The sequence below is a fragment of the Stylophora pistillata genome, chromosome 9 (assembly GCF_964205215.1).
Source record: "Stylophora pistillata chromosome 9, jaStyPist1.2, whole genome shotgun sequence".
NCBI classification, from domain to species: domain Eukaryota; kingdom Metazoa; phylum Cnidaria; class Anthozoa; order Scleractinia; family Pocilloporidae; genus Stylophora; species Stylophora pistillata.
This window is the reverse complement of record NC_142527.1, coordinates 26,695,649-26,713,853: the sequence shown is the minus strand read 5'-3', so window position 1 is coordinate 26,713,853 and position 18,205 is coordinate 26,695,649. Positions and strand designations below refer to the sequence as shown.

The 18,205-nt window shown below is 39.5% G+C and overlaps 1 protein-coding gene and 1 pseudogene across 1 annotated transcript; both read left to right on the top strand.

The window, feature by feature from the left end:
- Positions 1-1,689: 1,689 nt before the first annotated feature.
- Positions 1,690-4,928, top strand: LOC111345717 (uncharacterized). The gene is made up of 3 exons (XM_022952997.2): positions 1,690-3,384; positions 3,479-4,168; positions 4,362-4,928. Exons 1-3 carry the CDS (start codon positions 1,690-1,692, stop codon positions 4,926-4,928), a joined length of 2,952 nt encoding a protein of 983 aa, XP_022808732.2.
- Positions 4,929-8,389: 3,461 nt separating this feature from the next.
- LOC148724097 (uncharacterized) lies at positions 8,390-17,717 on the top strand (annotated as a pseudogene).
- Positions 17,718-18,205: the final 488 nt, after the last annotated feature.

The window sequence follows — 18,205 nt, the reverse complement described above, 5'->3', positions numbered from 1 at the left end:
AATATTCTCCCATACATTTCTTTATATTCGAACAAACGACCAGACACGCCGCTCCTGTGGGCTCCCTGTGGACTAACTGCTAACTTCCTTTAGCAGTTAGTTAACTCGCCGAAAACGCTTCAAGATGGCCTGAGACGTTGGTAATCAACAAAGAAAACAACAAGGCAATAACGTAAGTCCATTTTATTTCAAAACAAGACATTTTTTTCTCTCTTTTAAGGCAAACCGATAACATCCCATACAAACCTTCATAAATAAAAAACGTTGCGCAACACTTTAAGTCACATCCGCTTTCAGTGGTGGTGAGCTTCGGCTGCCTGTGTTATAAGTGGCAGTCAACGATGAACTCAACTTATTCGATCTTAACAACAAGTTTCTCATTTCCTTTGATGTTGAAAGTCTTTTTACCAATATTCCGTTAAATGAAACTATCGATATTGCTGTTGATCTTATTTTCAAGCATGACCCTAAGTTTTCGATCAAAAAATCTGACCTCAAGAAGCTGTTTTCATTCGCTACAGCTGAGACTCATTTTCTTTTTAATGGGAAATTTTATGATCAAGTTGATGGGGTAGCGATGGGTTCTCCGTTAGCACCCATCCTAGCTAATCTTTTTCTTGGTTTCCACGAGGAAACATGGCTAAATAATTTTAACCATTCGACTCGCCTTCTACTTTATAGGCGTTATGTTGACGACACCTTCTGTGTCTTCCACAATGAACAGGATGCTATGTCATTTTTTGATTACATTAATTCACGGCACGTACCCCAACATAAAATTCACTTTGGGAAAAGAGAATGATGGTAAACTCTCCTTTCTTGACATATTTATCGACAACTCTACGAATTATTGTGTTTTTTCAGTTTTTCATAAAAAAAGCCTACACTGGTCTCCTAACAAATTTCTTTAGTTTTATTCCATCATGCTACAAAATTGGCCTTATCCGAACTCTTATTGACCGTATCTGCAAAATCAACAACACCTCTTCCGGCCTTCAAAACGATCTTAAGAAACTTTCCGACACTTTAAAACGTAATTCTTTTCCTTCGCATATTATTGAAAGAACTTTCAAGCGGTATCTTGACGGGTCCTCCTCTCAAAATAACCGGAACATTGATGACAATAATACACGTTACTTTAAACTCCCTTTTGTCGGCTATTATTCTAAAATAGCGAACCTAAAACTCCGAGAACTCACTAAGCGCTTTTGTAAATCGGACCTAAATATCAAACTAGTTTTCACTTCTTTTAAAATTAAAAACATGTTCGGTGTTAAAGATCGTACTCCTGATGCTCTAAAATCCATGGTAGTTTATCAGTTTTCTTGTGCGGGATGTAATTCCCGTTAAATTGGCGAAACTAGTCGCCACTTCTCTACTAGGATAAAGGAGCACACGGAAAGCGATAAAAACTCGCATATTTTTAAGCATTTCAACACATCTCCTTCTTGTAAGAACAAGTACTCCCTTTCTTGCTTTAGAATTCTGGATTCTGCTAACAGCTCAATTGATTTAAAACTCAAAGAAGCTTTTTATATAAATAAGATCAAACCTGAACTTAACAAACAATTACAGCATTATAACACTTTTCTAGCGTTTTATTTCACACCTTTGATGTTTGATGTCACGTTGTAATTAGTACCCGCTTTTGTATGACATCATACAGCTCACAACACCAACCTATCCATTATGCACTCTACCAACCCGAACCTCGAAGAGCAAGTCAATCAATTGGCAACGAGACCGACACCACCCCGTCGTGGAAATTGTAGTTGGTGCGGAGGCCTTAGACATCCCCGCAAGGACTGTCCAGCGACCAAACCAGGCACCTACTGCACCAACTGCTATATGACTGAGAACCACCTTGCCAAGGTCTGCAGATCCCCCAAAGACAAATTCAAGTTGGATTTTGAAAAGAAACAAAGAAAACAAACCAAGCGCCCTCCCCCTCGGCGCTCAGACACTGCTCATCACTTCTCTCAAGGGAACGATGCAACTGCAACGTATTTTGAAGATGATGATGATGATGACTACGTGGTCCACTCTTTCTCAGCTTTTTCTCTTTGTGACGACAAGGAGGATGACAAATACTTCACCTGGCTCCCAGTCTCCGTTAGCCCTGACAAGAACATAAAAGTGCTAATGCAAGTGGACTCTGCCGCATCCTGTACCACCTTGCCGTCATCAGTCTTCAGGAAGTTATCGGCGACTGCCCCGCTACGCCCCTCGCATGTGAAGATATTTCCTTACTCTGGAGAACCTATTCGCCCATTGGGCAAAGTAAGTCTAGCTTGCGAGGGCGTCTCCCACTTTGAAACTCTAGAATTTCAAGTAATAGACTCAGCATACATCCCAGGCAAACCCGCTCTCATAAGTGGTAGAGACAGCAAGCGTCTCGGCCTACTGAGATTTCACAAATACAGAGTGTTCTCCTCACCAACGTCAGACGTCAAACTACCCCGCATCCATCTGGCCTCTTCAGATCAGACAACACCTCTCCAGTCAGCGGCCACAACCGACTTGCAACCAGGCCACCTCCAGCAGACCCAATTGGTTACATTATACAAGGATAGCTTTGAGGGTCTGGGAAATGTGGGTCAGACAGTCCATCTGACCTTGGATCCTAAAGTCATGCCCTGCCATGCAGGCATCCATCGAGTACCGGTGGCGAAACTCGAAAAAGTAAAAGCAACACTTGACGACATGGTGAAATGTGGAAAACTCAAGAAGGTGGACCAACCCACAAACTCGTGTACTAACATGACGGTTAGAGAAAAGACCCGCCCCAATGGCACCACCAAAATAAGCTTATGCTTAGATCCCAGCCAAACGCTGAATAAAGCCATCATAATTCCGCGCTACCAGATTCCTACTGTACAGGAAATACTCCCACGCTTGTCAAGGAAGAAGCATAAGACGTTCTCCATATTCGATGCCCTCGATGGCTTCACTCAAGTTACGCTCACAGATGAGTCCAGTTTGCTCACCACCATGCACACCCCCTGGGGTCGATACTGCTGGCTCCGCCTCCCTTATGGCGTTAGTTGTACTCCAGAGGAATTCCAGTTGCGAATGCATGAGGCCCTTGAGGGTCTACAAGATGTGTATTGCATAGCTGATGATATCCTCGTCGTGGGCCAAGGTGACACAGTCGAGGAAGCAAACAGAAATCATGATCTCAATGTCCTTGCCCTAATGAAGCGCGCTCGGGACAAGAACCTGAAGTTCAACCCACAAAAAATTCAGTTTAAACTATCAAAGATCGCCTTTATGGGCCATGTGATATCCAACCTGGGAGTGACACCAGACCCCAACAAAGTCAAGGCCATTTCTGCTATGCCAGCCCCTACAGATAAGCAGGGAGTGATGCGATTTTGTGGCATGGTGAACTAATTGAACACTTTTTGCCCTAACTTGTCTCAAGTGATCAAGCCCCTGTTTGACCTTACAAAGCAGGATCGTGATTTCATCTTGTCAGACATACACCAGGAACGATTTGCCCAAGCAAAGCATCTCATGCCTCGCTTACTTTGCCAACAACAAGCCAGTCACCCTCCAGGTGGATGCCTCACAAGGAGGGCTTGGGGGAGCCCTCCTCCAGCCCAATGACTCCGGAGATCTTCAACCAGTCGCTTACACATCTTGCACCCTCCGCCCCAATGAAGAACTCTGGGCTCAAATTGAAAAAGAATGCCTTGCTATAGTGTCGGCCTGTGACAAGTGGGACCTCTGGAGTTACGGCCGCGAGGTGAACGTCCACAGAGACCACCAGCCCTTAGAAACAATATTCAAGAAGCCTTTGCACTCAGCACCTCGCCGCCTGCAGAAAATGCTGATGCGGCTACAGCGGTACAAAATCAGAGTCACATACAAGAAAGGCACGTCACTCATGCTGGCGAACACTCTCTCGAGGGCCCCTCTCCCCACCATCAACGACTCAAAACAAACCAATTTTGAGATTTTCAGTCTTGACATCGACAGCGACATCAAAAACCCTAGGGTCACTTCCGAGACTCTGAAGGAAATCATAGCTGCAACTGAGAGTGACCCCACTCTCTGTCACTTGATCAGGGTCATAACCACAGGCTGGCCTTCAAGAAAATCGGAACTTCCCCAAAGTTTACACCCCTGTTGGAACTTCAGGGAAGAACTAACCCATCAAGATGGGGTAATCTAAAAAGGAACGCAAGTACTTATCCCGCTGGCAAAAAGAAACGTGATCCTGCAAAAGGCTCACGCTGCCCACTTTGGAGCTGAATCAAACATCCGTCTCTGTAAGGACACTGTCTTCTGGCCAGGCATGAAGTCTGATATCCGCGAAATGCCGTTCATGTGGGAAATGCGCACAGTTTCCATTACAGAATGCCAAGGAACCCATGAAGTCCCAGCCTATTCCAGAGTACCCTTGGCAGTTTATTAGTCGAGATATTTGTGCGTTTGAGTCGAGCACCTACCTCGCCACAACCGATCATTATTCAGACTTCATCGAGGTTGATGAACTGGAAGACATCTTATCTGCCACTATTGTGGCCAAAACTGAAGCGTATTTTGCTCGACATGGTGTTCCAGAAACGATTTTAACTGATAATGGACCGCAATTTATTGCATCCGATTTTGAGCAGCTCTGCCACAGATACCAGACAAACCATGTCACAAGCTCACCGTACTGGCCCAAGGGAAATGGAAAATTAGAGGCATCAGTAAAAATCGTCAAACGCATCTTGAAAAAGTCTGGGAAAACCGGCCTGCATGAGGCCCATCTCTTGAGCCCAGCAGAAAGGAGTACGGGACGCCGCACCCGCGGACTCCTTCCTATATCCACGGAGCTCTTACTACCCAGCGACCACACTACTGACATAGTCCAGGGAGCTATCGCGGCTAAGCGAGCTAGGGCTAAACAACACTATGACAAGGTCGTGGTTGGATAAGCTACCTCCTAGTCCTGTGCCGGCAACAGAACCCCCACCGTGCCAGCCACCCACCCCACACTTTGCTCAACCTGTTCACCCACCACCCCCTTCATCCATAATGCAACCATCTGCCTCAAGTGCCATGCCAGTGCAGACTGCTGAAGTGGAAGCACCCGACCAGCCTATTCCAATACCATTAGTACCTAACAACGACAAACCAAGCTTATGCCATCGCCCAAGCCCCGTCGCCGAACAGAGCCAAACAAACAAACCTGTAACAAAAACTCGTTCGGGCCGTGTGTGCAAACCCCCTACCCGTTTGAACTTATGACTACCTCCCCGTTTAATCATCAATGACACTACATTGATCGATGATAGGCACACAAATTGCTGTTGGAGATTCATTTTATTATTGTTCAGTTTAATATTTTTTTCTTTCTTCTATTTATTTTTTTTCCACCCTTCGTTGTTTGATGGGCGTAGAGGCATCCTCCATTGGGGGCATTGTAATCCACCTTTGCTGTGGCGGGAGACTTTCCATTTTGCTGACCCGTCACTAAATGTTTTGTTCAGTTTGTAGTTTCTAAAAAAAAAAAGGAAGGGAGATGTTAAGGTGCGCAATGCACTCTCGGCTTCCCAACAAAGACACAATCATGTGTTCTCATCCAGTATGGCGTCCTGTGCTGCATTATAACTGAAGAAGGACGTGCTCCACTCCACCTTGCTTTCTCAATTGGCAGCAAACAAGAAGTACAACCGCTACACTAACCCTAGCGATTGGTATGCGTTTTACAGGAAAGTAGCGTCTCAAGTCGGGTGGGTTACGCAAAGTTTCAAACCGTTTCAAAGATACTTTTCCTTTCCAAATGAGTTTAAGCTAGATCTCTGATGTTGTGATCGACATCTTCAGCGAGGTCTTAAAAGTTAAAAAGGTCGAGAAGAGGGCTTTGAAAGACACAATTGGGAGTGTAGAGAAATCCAAAAGTACTTCCGCCCTTATCGAATCCAACAGCATTGAGAGCAACCGTGGTAACTTCCATATTTCGGCATGCACAGTTGACAAGAACGAGCAGGGTGGTGTTACCCTCACAAGTTGCTACTTTAAGTTCACAGAAAAAGAAGAGGACTATTTCTTCACGGAGAGAAAAGGCAGGAAATAGCATTGCAGATGTTTATAAGTCTTTGTTTTGAAGCACGCTCGCGAAGAATTAAGTGATTGAGACTTTACCTTTAATGGCTTAACATTTACGTTATTCTTGTTCCCCTTTGATAAAAAAAAATTGTTTATAATTAAGAAAGAACTGAATAGTTCGTTTCTTTCGTTGAAGACTGCTTATTTGTAATCAGGGTGTATACCTGAAAATTCCTCATTAGAAACTTTTGATTCCCTTTAATAAAGCAACTGTCAGCACGGTTTGTTATCGTAGGTATGTTAGTTTATTTGACACCAAACCGTCGAAGGATACAATTGAAAAAGGCGAGGTGTAATCATAATGTCTAAGCGTAGGCCATGTTTTTCTGGGAACACTTGTCTTTGGTTCACTATACATCTTTAATTGACTCCTTTATAGTTAAGCTTTGAAAGTTTTGTGCATGATACGTAGCAAAATTAGAAAAAACTTTTTGCTTTAGATACATCATTTTTGGAATTAATGTAATAGCGGCGAAGCTGCAATAACTTAGGAACCAATGATTATCCAACTTGAACCCACTAGTATGATATTTTTCCATGATAGACTAAGAAATGCACTTGAAAGATTGAGATGCATTAAAATGCCTGGTGAAATATTTTTAGACCCAGAACTCGTGATTTCCAATGTATTACTTGACCTGTACAAGATGTCTTCACAATGCTGGGATCAACGGTAAAGGACTTTGATTTTTCCAAGTGAACCAAACAACAACATAACACTTGTAATGCCCACCTATACATGGCTTTTATACCCATGCAATAACTTCAGCATCATATCATGAAGTGTATTGTGCACGTATCGCTTAGTCTCATAACGCTTATGTATCATGACGAGCTTTGCTCAAGAAAAAAATTCACAGCAGGCATCGTAAACTGATGCCGAGGTTTGGGGAAGAAGGCGTTGGGTGGATGTCATCACATCAATCACACCACGATGTAATTACATAGACTTAGCGCCCACGAATCCACGAGAGATAAGCGATTGCGTGCGAGTTAACGCGTGGTCATCTGATAGCGATGAAAATCAGAGTCATGAAATATAAAATTTGCTATGCGTGATGCCCAATAAAATACTACTTTCTTTGTGATTCTGCCTGTTTCCTTATTATTATGACATTGCTAATCACGTAGTCTTTCTACGACCCTTTCTTTTCACAGAAGAGGCAATACCTGTTTCAATTATTTATGTATGATTCTTTCGCTTGGTTTGCCATGAAAAAGCAACAAAAGATATCGTTATTTTCATGTGTCGATGTGACGAATCCGCGCCACAAAGGTGGGTGCCCCCTAACACAAACAAAACACAGAACATAAACGAGCCCGAGAACACACGCCACAATACAACTAAACGTAGGCCTAGAGATATTTATTATGCTAATTAAACCAATAAAGCGACTAACAATAACGATAATACAATGATCTAATTAATTTACAGGAATACGCTAACTTAAACTACAGTACACTAAAACTATTTACAAGATTATTACTATTAAGATAAAAAAAAGGTTTTTTTTTTAGTTCAGTTCGGTTGGGTTTCACCTTACGCCCGCGTCCGTGTTCTTCTCTTGTCCACAAATCACCACGCTCCACCAACAAACAGTGCCCTGACAAACCAAACTCCCGTTTCTCCAACCAGGTTCCTGTCTCACCAGTTCTCAACTTTGCTCGTTTCCTTCGTTTCAACTTTGCTTCGTCTTCTGACAACTTTGCAGTTTTCAACTTTTTACTTCTCGTAACTTGACTCGCTCAGACTTGTTATTGAATTAGTTACTATCTCTTCTTCCTTTAGCTCACAGTCTGGTAGATTCTTTGCACACCCGTTCCCCCGCAAATGGTTTTCTACCGTGAAATGGAACGATTGTTCTGAATGAATTTCTCAGAAATGATACTGTGCCGAGTCTCCGTCGACTCAAATTTTTCCACGCTCTTCGCTCGTAACTCACAAACCTTCACCTCACTTCTTCAAAAAAAAACCACACCGTACCAAACCACCCAAATCCTTAAATACTCATGGACGCAAGGTGCCCGAAAAGAATGAAGAAAACTATTTGATATACACAATAAAGGTTAATTACACAACAGTTTACACAAGTGAAGAATAAAAATTACGTAACAGATACAAATAATCACGAACTACACTGATCCTAAGAGAATAAAAAAAATAATTTACATTTAATAAATAAATTCCTAACACTTCCATGACAGTCGAACGACCTGAGTAACAACCGTATCTAATTTCCAGTACGCGTTATTTAATGAATCGACCACAGTTCACGCTTTATGATCATAGTACACGATCCTATTGTTTTCGTACGAGACCTGTGGCGATCGTACGACTTGGCTACGTATCCTGGTTAAATTCTTACTAATATTATAATAGTAAACTTCGGCGGGATTTTCAAAGTTGAAAAGTATCATGTTTTCGATTTCGAAACCATTCGAAGTGAAGTCATGGAGGCAGTCGGATTGTCGACGTGCGCCTTACCCCCGGCTGACATAATTACTCAGATTCTTTGCAGGGTCACAAGTACCACACTTGACCCTTGCAAGCATTGGTATCTCCTTTCGAAAGAGGTATGTGGCGTTCCTGCGCGTAAATTTTTCAAACGCGACGTATTTAAGATATTTCCCGACGAAATCCATAGTGTGGCTGCGCGGGAACTTCAGCCCGCCAAATCATCGAACGGAGTCGTAGAGTTGGACAGGATTCCCGAATTCGTTTCTGTTGTGTCCACGTTCGGTCTAGTAGCTGGTCTTCTTCGTAATAGAACAATCCCCGACGAACTTATTAATTCTGCGGGATTTATGGCTATCATAAATTTGGTGAACTCCGCCACACTAGACTTTGAGCTCGAGTGCGCGAAAAATTCATCTTTTGGCGCCAAGCTCAGTCAAGACTCGGAAGAGTTCGCTTCTTTGCTTGTCGATAGATCAGCCAGGGTAAATTCCCTTGAAGAGGAACTGAAGAAACTTCAAACACGGATTTCCGATCTCGAATCGAGCATGGAGTCCGACAATTTTTCCTTTAATTCCCCATGTTGCTCATCAACTCCATTAAGTTCGTCCAGTTCCTCGTGCAGTTCAATCGAGGACACTAAGAATCGATCTGATTTAGGAACTACAAACAAGAAACGACAAATTCTTAAAAGGTGCAGGGAGATAAGAGCTGTCCTTGACGACGTTTCTGAGAGGTACAATGAATCTATCGCAGCTGTCCTTGGAAACAGCTTCCTATACGGAACGGATGGGGAAAGGGAAAGAGTACAGGGTATTATTTCAGAAGTCGTTGATCTAGTTACAAAATCAAAGGGTTCCAAGAATGTTCTGACCGAGCTTCTTTTGCCAGAAACACTCGAAAATGTCTTCCAAAGCATTCGTGTACCAGACTGGGAGCTGTTGTTTTTTAAGCTCCAAACAAGACTCCCAGATTCTGCATGGCAAACTTTGCTGAACCTGACTAGACTAGGAAAGAGTGGGGTGAGCTGCTAATCATAGAGGCTTTGCATTCATTCAATATAATTCTTTTGTGACTTATTTTATTTTCATTACTTTGTTTCTGTGTCAATGGGCTGTCGATCATGTGAACTTTTTTCTTACCTGTAAAGTAAACCGGCCCTTTGCAGGGTTGTCTTTGAGAAAATTCATAAGTGCTCAATTTTAAATTTCATGAGGAATCATAATTTGGGGATGATTGTGTGCACCTTGATGAGACCTGCAGCACATTGATTATTTTATGAGTACATCTAACATTAGCGAAGGATTTCCGATGAGGGGGAAATTAAATTTGTTCATTCAGTTTTGTGGCTTGAAAATCTGAACACTATACACAAACCAATTATGGAGACTTCTTTTAATTGGATGTTTTCATATGCATTTCTGAACATAACTGATGTCAATCTTTTTTTTTTACCAATTACAAGGTGTCAGCTAATGTAAACCTGTTTCATTATTTTTTTGTATAGAGAGCTGGAGACACACCTGTGCTACTAACAAAAAATGAGATAAAAGCATTGAAGAAACTAGTCTTCTCTGCAGTGCAGAAAACTTTCCAAATTGCCAGGGTCAACAATGCAGATTTTGATGCTTGGAATGTGCATCTAAATTCTGTTCTCATCTGGGCAATAAGGGAGCAGCACCTCCATTCATGTGACTCAGAAAACAAAGAGTTTAACATTAAACTAGATGGACGCCCACTTGGAGGTGTGTTCTCATTTTAGTAAATTCTTTGAGGGTTGTTAGTCTTGAGTACGAAACTATAATCCCTGCTAGGTTAAGTAGAGGTACTTTTGAATTTGTTTATTTCAGGTAAAGACCAAGTAGCTGTAGGCCTGGCACCTATTGATTTTAAAAACAAAAGCTCTGAGAGTGCATTGTCCATTTACCCCCTTGCAATTGGCAACTGTAAAGAGAAAAGGTTAGTGGTGATTTAAATAAGTTGGGTCAAATGATCAGTGAACAAAAATTATAATTACTAATTTTACAATGATTATTTATAATCATTTACAAGAATTAAAAAGAAATTATAAGATGTGCATTAGATCAGAAGCTGATGCATGCCGACAATGGTGCATTTTACTGGGTTTGAAGAGGAGACTTTAAATGCTCTTCAAAATAAACATAAGTAAGAATTCTAAGTGTACTTACAATATTGCCAATATTTTTGCAGTAGATACCAGAATATTCAGAGAAGTGGAATGGCATTAATAATGTGCTTTTTCAACTTGTTTTCTTTAATTTTTGTTTTTTCATCAGGTCAAATTTGAAGCAATTACTTGAGAATCTCAATAATCAGAAAGATGTCATCAAAAAACATGGAATATGGGTTGATGGCAAAAAGTACAACATTTCTTTCACAGGTGATTTTCATTTGGGGAGAGAAAGTTAAATTCTCATGGTATATCCTGTAATCATTTCCTTAAATTCCTGTTTCTGCAGTGACTCTTGATTACAAGGCCTTGCTGCTTCTACTCAACAAAAAAAATGATGAAGATTTCCTTCTTGGTGGGAAAGGATATGGTGTGGAATTTTGTGCATTTTGTGATGCAATAAGGGTAAATATTTCTCTTGATACTTTCCTTGCTTTTATTATTCCATTGACTTATGATCAGTTAAGTTCTCTGAAAGTAGAATGGTATCAAGCCAAATTTGAGGTGGTACATGGCTGTAGTGAAAAACAGTTATCAATGACTTTATTTTGTAGAATTGAATATTTATATCCATTGGTAAAAGTGCATTAAATTAGCTAAGAAATGAAATTTAATTAAATACTTATTTTAATTGAGGCCTGTACATGCCAGGGAGTTGATGCAGATGAAACCTGTCTAGATTGTCTAAGATCAAAAGCCAACATTGGAAGGTGAGATACCTGTAATAAAATTTATTGGTATCAGACATCTTTCATGCATTTCAAATCTGATCCAATTGACTCTCTTTATTTTCTTTCTATATAGGTGTTCAGGCCTTCGAGATGATCTTAATTTCCTGTTGGAGGAAGAATTAAGCAGCATTAATCTCTGTTCTCTGCATTGTGAGATGAGAAATTGTGAACAACTTTTGGGTTCATTGGGGTTGTTTGCATATCGGGTTGGTAGCCTTGATAATTTAAACAAGATTTTGTCTGATTATGGTCCTGAAAATTGCCATGGCTTCCCAAGAGTAACGGTCAAGGAAAGAAAAGGACAGCAAACAGAAATAACTAGACAAAACATTCAAGTGGCATCTTTTTCTGGTATGGTGTTTGTACTTGATTTAATTTATTGTACTTGCATATATAGTTATCTTTTACCTTGGGGCAGTTATTTCTTATATCAGCATCAGCCAGTGCTAATTTATCAGGAATTAGTTAATTCAGTATATATTAAAAGTATGGAAGAGCTGTATTTCTCAGTAATAGCCAGATCAAAGCATTAAATAGCCAATAAAACTCATTTGAACAACCAGTTTTTTTTATAGTCAAGGTATATTTTACCTGACAAATACCATGTAGTTTTGCAACTCTATGCTAACCATGCTGTCAGTGTGTGTCATAACATGTACATTACTCCAAAATCTCAGATGGATATTCTAGAAATGATTATTCTTCAGGTTCTACTGAAAGGACAGTTCTACAGAATTTTGAAGATGTCGTCGAAAGATCACTACCCCTTGAGAAAGTGACCAAATACTATATGGAATGTCCTGGAGCTGCAAGAAATGTCATTCTTAGCTATGTTGCTTTCTTTGAAGAGCGCATAATGGTATGCAATTAACCTTTTGAACACTAGCTTCAGCAGTTCAGTCGTATGTACTTAGTCTAGTAGTTCAATGGTCATTAGAATTGCGGTGTGATTGAATCCACTGAGAATCTGTCAAAATTAAATATATGCCTTGAAAATAAGATAAAGCTTAATATAGAGTTTCAAAAACCTTGTCATAAGGAGTTGCTAACTGATAATTTTTAAATTTTTTGCCAATTGAGAAATGCAACATTTTGATTTGCAGTTTGTGAGTGACCTATTTGACAGGGGAACTTACATACGTGATTATGGCTCTACAGAGGAAACAGTTAATCTTGATGACACGAAAGGTAAAGGCTGCTGCATGAGGCCGTTTTTCCCTATAACTTAATTTTAGTACACCTCATACACTGTAGATGCTATCAATAGTTGCATTGTCACACAGTGAACTACAATATTTCTCCAATTTATTTCTAAAATTGAGCTTTGACAACCTGGAGTACCATTTTGTTGTCCTTTTTGTTTCTTCTTTGTTGTTTGTCTTGCATTGGTGCTTTCAGTGGTGTTAATTCACATGTAATAACTATTCAAATTAAGTGAATCTTGTGTCCATTCCTCACAGAGCTTAAAGCCTTTTTGCTTAAACTTGAAAAGTATTGGAAAAAAAAACAAAATGAGGTGGAAACAGCATTCCTCAAGTTGGAGGAAATGTCAAATGGTGAAGAGCCAGGCAAGAAAAAGAGGAAAAGAGGGAGAAAAATACAGCCAGAAGTTCAAATGTCCTCTAGTTCTTTTGCAAAATATGCAGCTGAACTTCAAATTGAGATGTTTTCAAAGGTAAGTTGAGAAAATTGTCCTAAATTATTCACAAATGAAAAATGAATGAGAAAAGTACTATGTTTAAAATCCACATCAGAAAATGTTATTTAAAGGTTTGCCTGATGCAGTAAGATACTAATAACAGCCAATTCATATCTGAGCTAACTTGAAGGTGATTGCCTAAAACCTTTTATACTAGGTTTGCTGTGATTGGAGAGAAATTGCTCTTACAATGCGTGAGAGAGTCTTTGAAGACCATGAAGAACAACAGATTGACATTCATGATGTGAAGGTGACTTTTTTCTACCATTAAGAACGATTGCCTTTCCATTGCTTCAAATATGGATGTAAGAGCTCTAATTATCTGAAATGAGGATGCCTTAAAAATCATTTTAATCTACTTACATACATTTGCTTTTATATGTGTTAGCTTTTGGTTTAAAACTCATGCACTCAGCTTACACCAGCAAATTGATAATTCTTAATTACACACTCAGGAAAACTGCTAGCCTCCAATTACCATACTTTATTCCCCTTTAGCTAGTCTTATACTTTTTCCACATTTATCTTCTTGGTCTTCTCATTTAAGTGCAAGGAGTGGGGATTTTTGCTAAAGAAGCTGTTTGGTTCTCATCTCGGCACTGGTGACTATGGACACCTAGTTGTTGACCACAGTGCTATGCTTCTTCGGCAATTCCGCTCTTTCTATAAGTATTCAGGGCAAGGATTTGAGTCCTCCACAAGCTACATCGCCAGTTGTATTCTAAGGCAACAATTAAACCATGATGCATCTGGGCCTGGCCATTCTTGTAAGTTAATTAACATTTATTTTGATGGGTATGCAATTATGAAACATGCACATGTTAATGAACATCTACTTTAGATGACAGTAGAACCTGTCAAAATTTCACCTTTTTCTTTCCAGTGAATCAAATCCTCACCCACTGGTATGCAACTATGCTGCTATCCCTGAGGTACTCATTCTATGAAGCACGGAATTGTATTAATGTAGGTGGGTATAGTTTTTAATATCTGTTTCAGTGAGTTTTTTAGTTTACTCTTTGTGAACTTTTAAAATAATTATGATGAAACATAGAATTAGCACTCAGGTTATTAATCCTTTTTTTTCCTAGGAAAAAAAACATTTTCCTACCGCGGATGTGGTTGGAAAAGTGTAAGTCACGATTTAAAATCATGGACTGAAGAAAAGAAATCGTGGGTGTTTGTTCTTAGTGATCTTTTTGAGCAAATGTTTGGAACTGACTACTTAACCTATTGTTTTGACAAAGATCATGGAACTAAAGTTGATGATTCCAAAACATGTGAAATTTTTGAATACTGTCATGAGTCCTGGGAAAAGCATTTCTCCATAGAAATTCCAGAACCACAAGATGATCTCAAACATCTCTGTCATCCCAGAATTCATGTTAGTTCACATGCCAATATTCATCCGTTACAGCCAGCACCCAAACGAATTAAATTTGATATTTGTGACTCAACTTTGTCTAACATCTACCCGTCATCCACTTCAGTGCTCAACTTTGCTGACTCCACACACTCAAAGAGTTATGAACATCCTGATTCTGCATCCATCATCAGCCAAACATCCCCAAAGCTTGTTGGTGACACTTCTATTTTTATTGAAGATGATGATAATGATCTCACAATACCACAGCAATGTGCACTTCAAGCTGCAATGGCTAAGGCCACAACAAGAGCTGAAGTAGCTGCCCTTTACAGCCTCATTCCTCCATTAACATCCAGATCTCCCTCTGCATTGAACCCATTTTATGAGAAGCTGCCCTTTTCAGATCCCTTCTGTCTAGCAGAGCGTCCTTGTGAAGTTGACATCCAGAGGGCTCACACAATTTTGAACAATGAACGAAAAGCTGGTAAGAATCCTAGTGGCATCGAGATTGAAGGTATCGGGCAGTTCTCTGAAAATGCCTTATCTGTCTTGCGGCGTTTCTGTGTAATCGTGTACACCCATCACAAAGTATCTGCAGAGGCTTATGGCTCCTCCAGATGAAATGCAGCCCCGAAGAACTTGTACAGATGCAAAATGCCCTTTGGAATGTTTCAGCCACTCAACCAATACTGGAGCATAGTAGTAAGAACCTCGATTCCACCTCATTTTTGGATCTTGTTGAGGAGCGATACATTGACAGTTTTGTCATAGATATTTGCATTTGCAAGTTTCTAGACATGGCAAGAGAAATTGGAAAGGGTTTCACTGTCTTCTTTCCAAGTGAGTTTTATGATTGGATGAGGTCAAATGACAAAGAATTCCAAAGGCAGAAGTTGAGAGAAACTGTAGAGCTGCTGAAACAAGCCAATGACCTCCAGCAAATATTGGTGCCAGTCTACCTGCCCAACCACTGGGGATTGATTTTTGTGGATCTAGTCAGCAGAGAGATGTATTTTGATGATGGAATGAAGTCCACTGCACCTCCCATAGCCCTTTCCTCAGTCAAAAGATCATTAGAATTGCTCTTAGAAATATACCCCTGTCATGCTGCTCTTCAAACAAAGTTTTGGCACAATTGTCACAGATTTAAGCGTTTTAGTATGCCATGTCAGACAGCAGTTGATTCTAGGATGATTGGTGTTGGAAGTTGTGGTATTGGGGTGATAATGGCAGCAAAAGATATATTATTTGATGGTGCCTTGTCCATTAACAACTTTCAATGGCAGTACTGTAATATGGATGTGCACAGGAAAGACTTGATGCTTCAGATTCTGAAGTGGAGAGACCAAGCTGGAAGTCCTGGCCATTAGAGACTTAGTGCACAACCTATTCTACCCTAAAGCCACCTCTGTTTCTCTTGTGTTGTCAGTCCATCGGCTGACTGCCTGTTGTCATCTTATAGCAGAACTGTTACAAAAAATTTGAAAATTACTTTTTGGTTTGTTTTCTTTTTGTGTTTGTTATTGTTTTTGTTCTAGTCTTTTATAAACCATGATTGTTTTATACTTACCAGTTCTGTTTCTCTTGGGTAGTCAGACTATCACTGTCTGTTGTTATCTGATGGCAGAACTATTTTTAATATTTAATTGTTATTTAATTTGTGCTCTATTTTTTTCGCTTTTGTTTGCTTTACTTTGTTTTGTTTTGTTTTTGTTTTTTTATTATTTTTTACATAAACTTTGATTGGTATCTACAAACCAGTTCTGTTTCTCTTGGGTAGTCAGTCCATTGTGGGCTGTTGTTATCTGATGGCAGAACTATCTTTTTTTTATAATTTTTATTATTTTTTTTTTGGCATAACATGTCAACCACTTCTGTCTCTCTTGGGTAGTCAGTTCATTGTGGACTGTTGTTATCTGAAGGCAGTGGTACAGACCCCTTTTTTCCACCTCAGTGTCCGTACCTTGTCGTGGTGAGGTGGCTTGAGTGCCTCAATGACCAATTGCAATACAATTCTTACACAGAATTCAGCTTTGGTCGGTGAGCTGTATTTTCTGCAGGGTAGAGGCCAGACTAACACGGACTTTGTCATTGTTGTTATTGTTATGATTATTATAATTATGATTATTATTAATGTTTTTGTTATTGTTATTATTATCATTATTGTTATCTTTATGATTGTGTTCATCACTTTGAAATGAAATAGGTTGCTCAATGAGGATGGCATGCTGAGGCAAGTAGACTACCATTTAATTCCTCCCCCTCCCCCCCCCCCCCAAATAGAAATTCAAGTGTTTCTGATGGTTTATCTCTTCAGTAAATTGTTAAAATGCAAAAAGTTTCTGTGACACGTTGTACAGAGGGCTTTCTCTTAAATAGTTGTTTTCTAATTTAAAACCACCTGCCTGGTTCTGTTTCTCTTGGGTAGTTGGTCCATGGACTGTTGTTATCTGATGGCAGAACTAATAGGTGGATCTGTTTCTCTTGGGTAGTCAGTCCATTATGGGCTGTTGTTATCTGATGGCAGAACCACCAACTTGTTCTGTTTCTCTTGGGTGGTCAGTTCATGGACTGTTGATATCTGATGGCAGAACCAGTCCCTATTTTTTTTCTGCTCTATGTTGTTAGTCCTTTATGGACAGGTATTTTTATCTGATTGCAGTATTAGCTTGCTCTTTTTGTTTTGAAAAGTGTGTTGCTTTCACTGTTTGTCACCTAGCTATCACCTGTTATTAATCATAGTCACTTTGGTCAATCAATGCTATCATTGTCCTTATATATTCTTATTACTAATTCAGCTGCTATTCTTCTCTGTTTGATACAGGGTCCACTACAGATAGCACTAGCTTAATGAAGTCCCAAAACCTTTGACAGTGAGCCAACTCAAGAAATGCAGTCCTGAAAAGATTTTGGTGTTTTCCTGTCTATTCTCGAGTTTATTTTGCCCCAGTTTCAATCACTTAGATAATCACTCAGCCAGACTATCAAAAACACCATTTAGTTCATAGATAAACATTGAAATAATGATAATGATAATAATCATAATGATAATAATCATAATGATAATAATATAAATGATAATAATAATTATTATTTTAATGGAAATAATTATAGGAATTATAGTCATAATGATTATCATTATAACTAATAAACAATTATTATTATTATTGTTATCAATGTTGTTATTATTATTTCCATCATGAATTACTAGAGATGCTTGGAAAAAAAGGTGTAGTTCCCTCCAACTCATCATTCTTTCAGTTAAGTGAACTAAGAATTCTGTGAACAGTTACTGCTTTATTCTGTCATTCCTGATGACCATAGAAATAGTGAAAGTCCCCAGATATTATCCCTCCAATATTTTTTACATGTTTTTATTTTTTTTTTTTATCCAGTGAATTTGGTTGCAGCAGAATGAAGTGCATCAGAATATAGTGTGCCCAGCTAGACATGAATTGTGCAAGCATTAAAGATTCATTCTGCTGTATTCCGGGTTTAATTTTAGCTTTCTACAGACAAGTTTGTTTCTCTAAAGAAAGAAAAACACCATTTATGGTTTTTTTTTTAAACAAACTGATAAAGACTGCGAAGAAACAGCCACCAAATTTACGGAAACATGGTGAACAAGTCAACTAGACTGTATTAGACATTATTGAAAATG

Excerpts from the sequence above, each read along its gene's own strand:
- LOC111345717 (XM_022952997.2), top strand. The coding sequence starts at position 1,690 with ATGCACTCTACCAACCCGAACCTCGAAGAGCAAGTCAATCAATTGGCA. Across the intron at positions 3,385-3,478 it reads TGATGCGATTTTGTGGCATG|ACATACACCAGGAACGATTT; the intron begins GTGAACTAATTG and ends TCATCTTGTCAG. Across the intron at positions 4,169-4,361 it reads AACTAACCCATCAAGATGGG|AATGCCAAGGAACCCATGAA; the intron begins GTAATCTAAAAA and ends TTTCCATTACAG.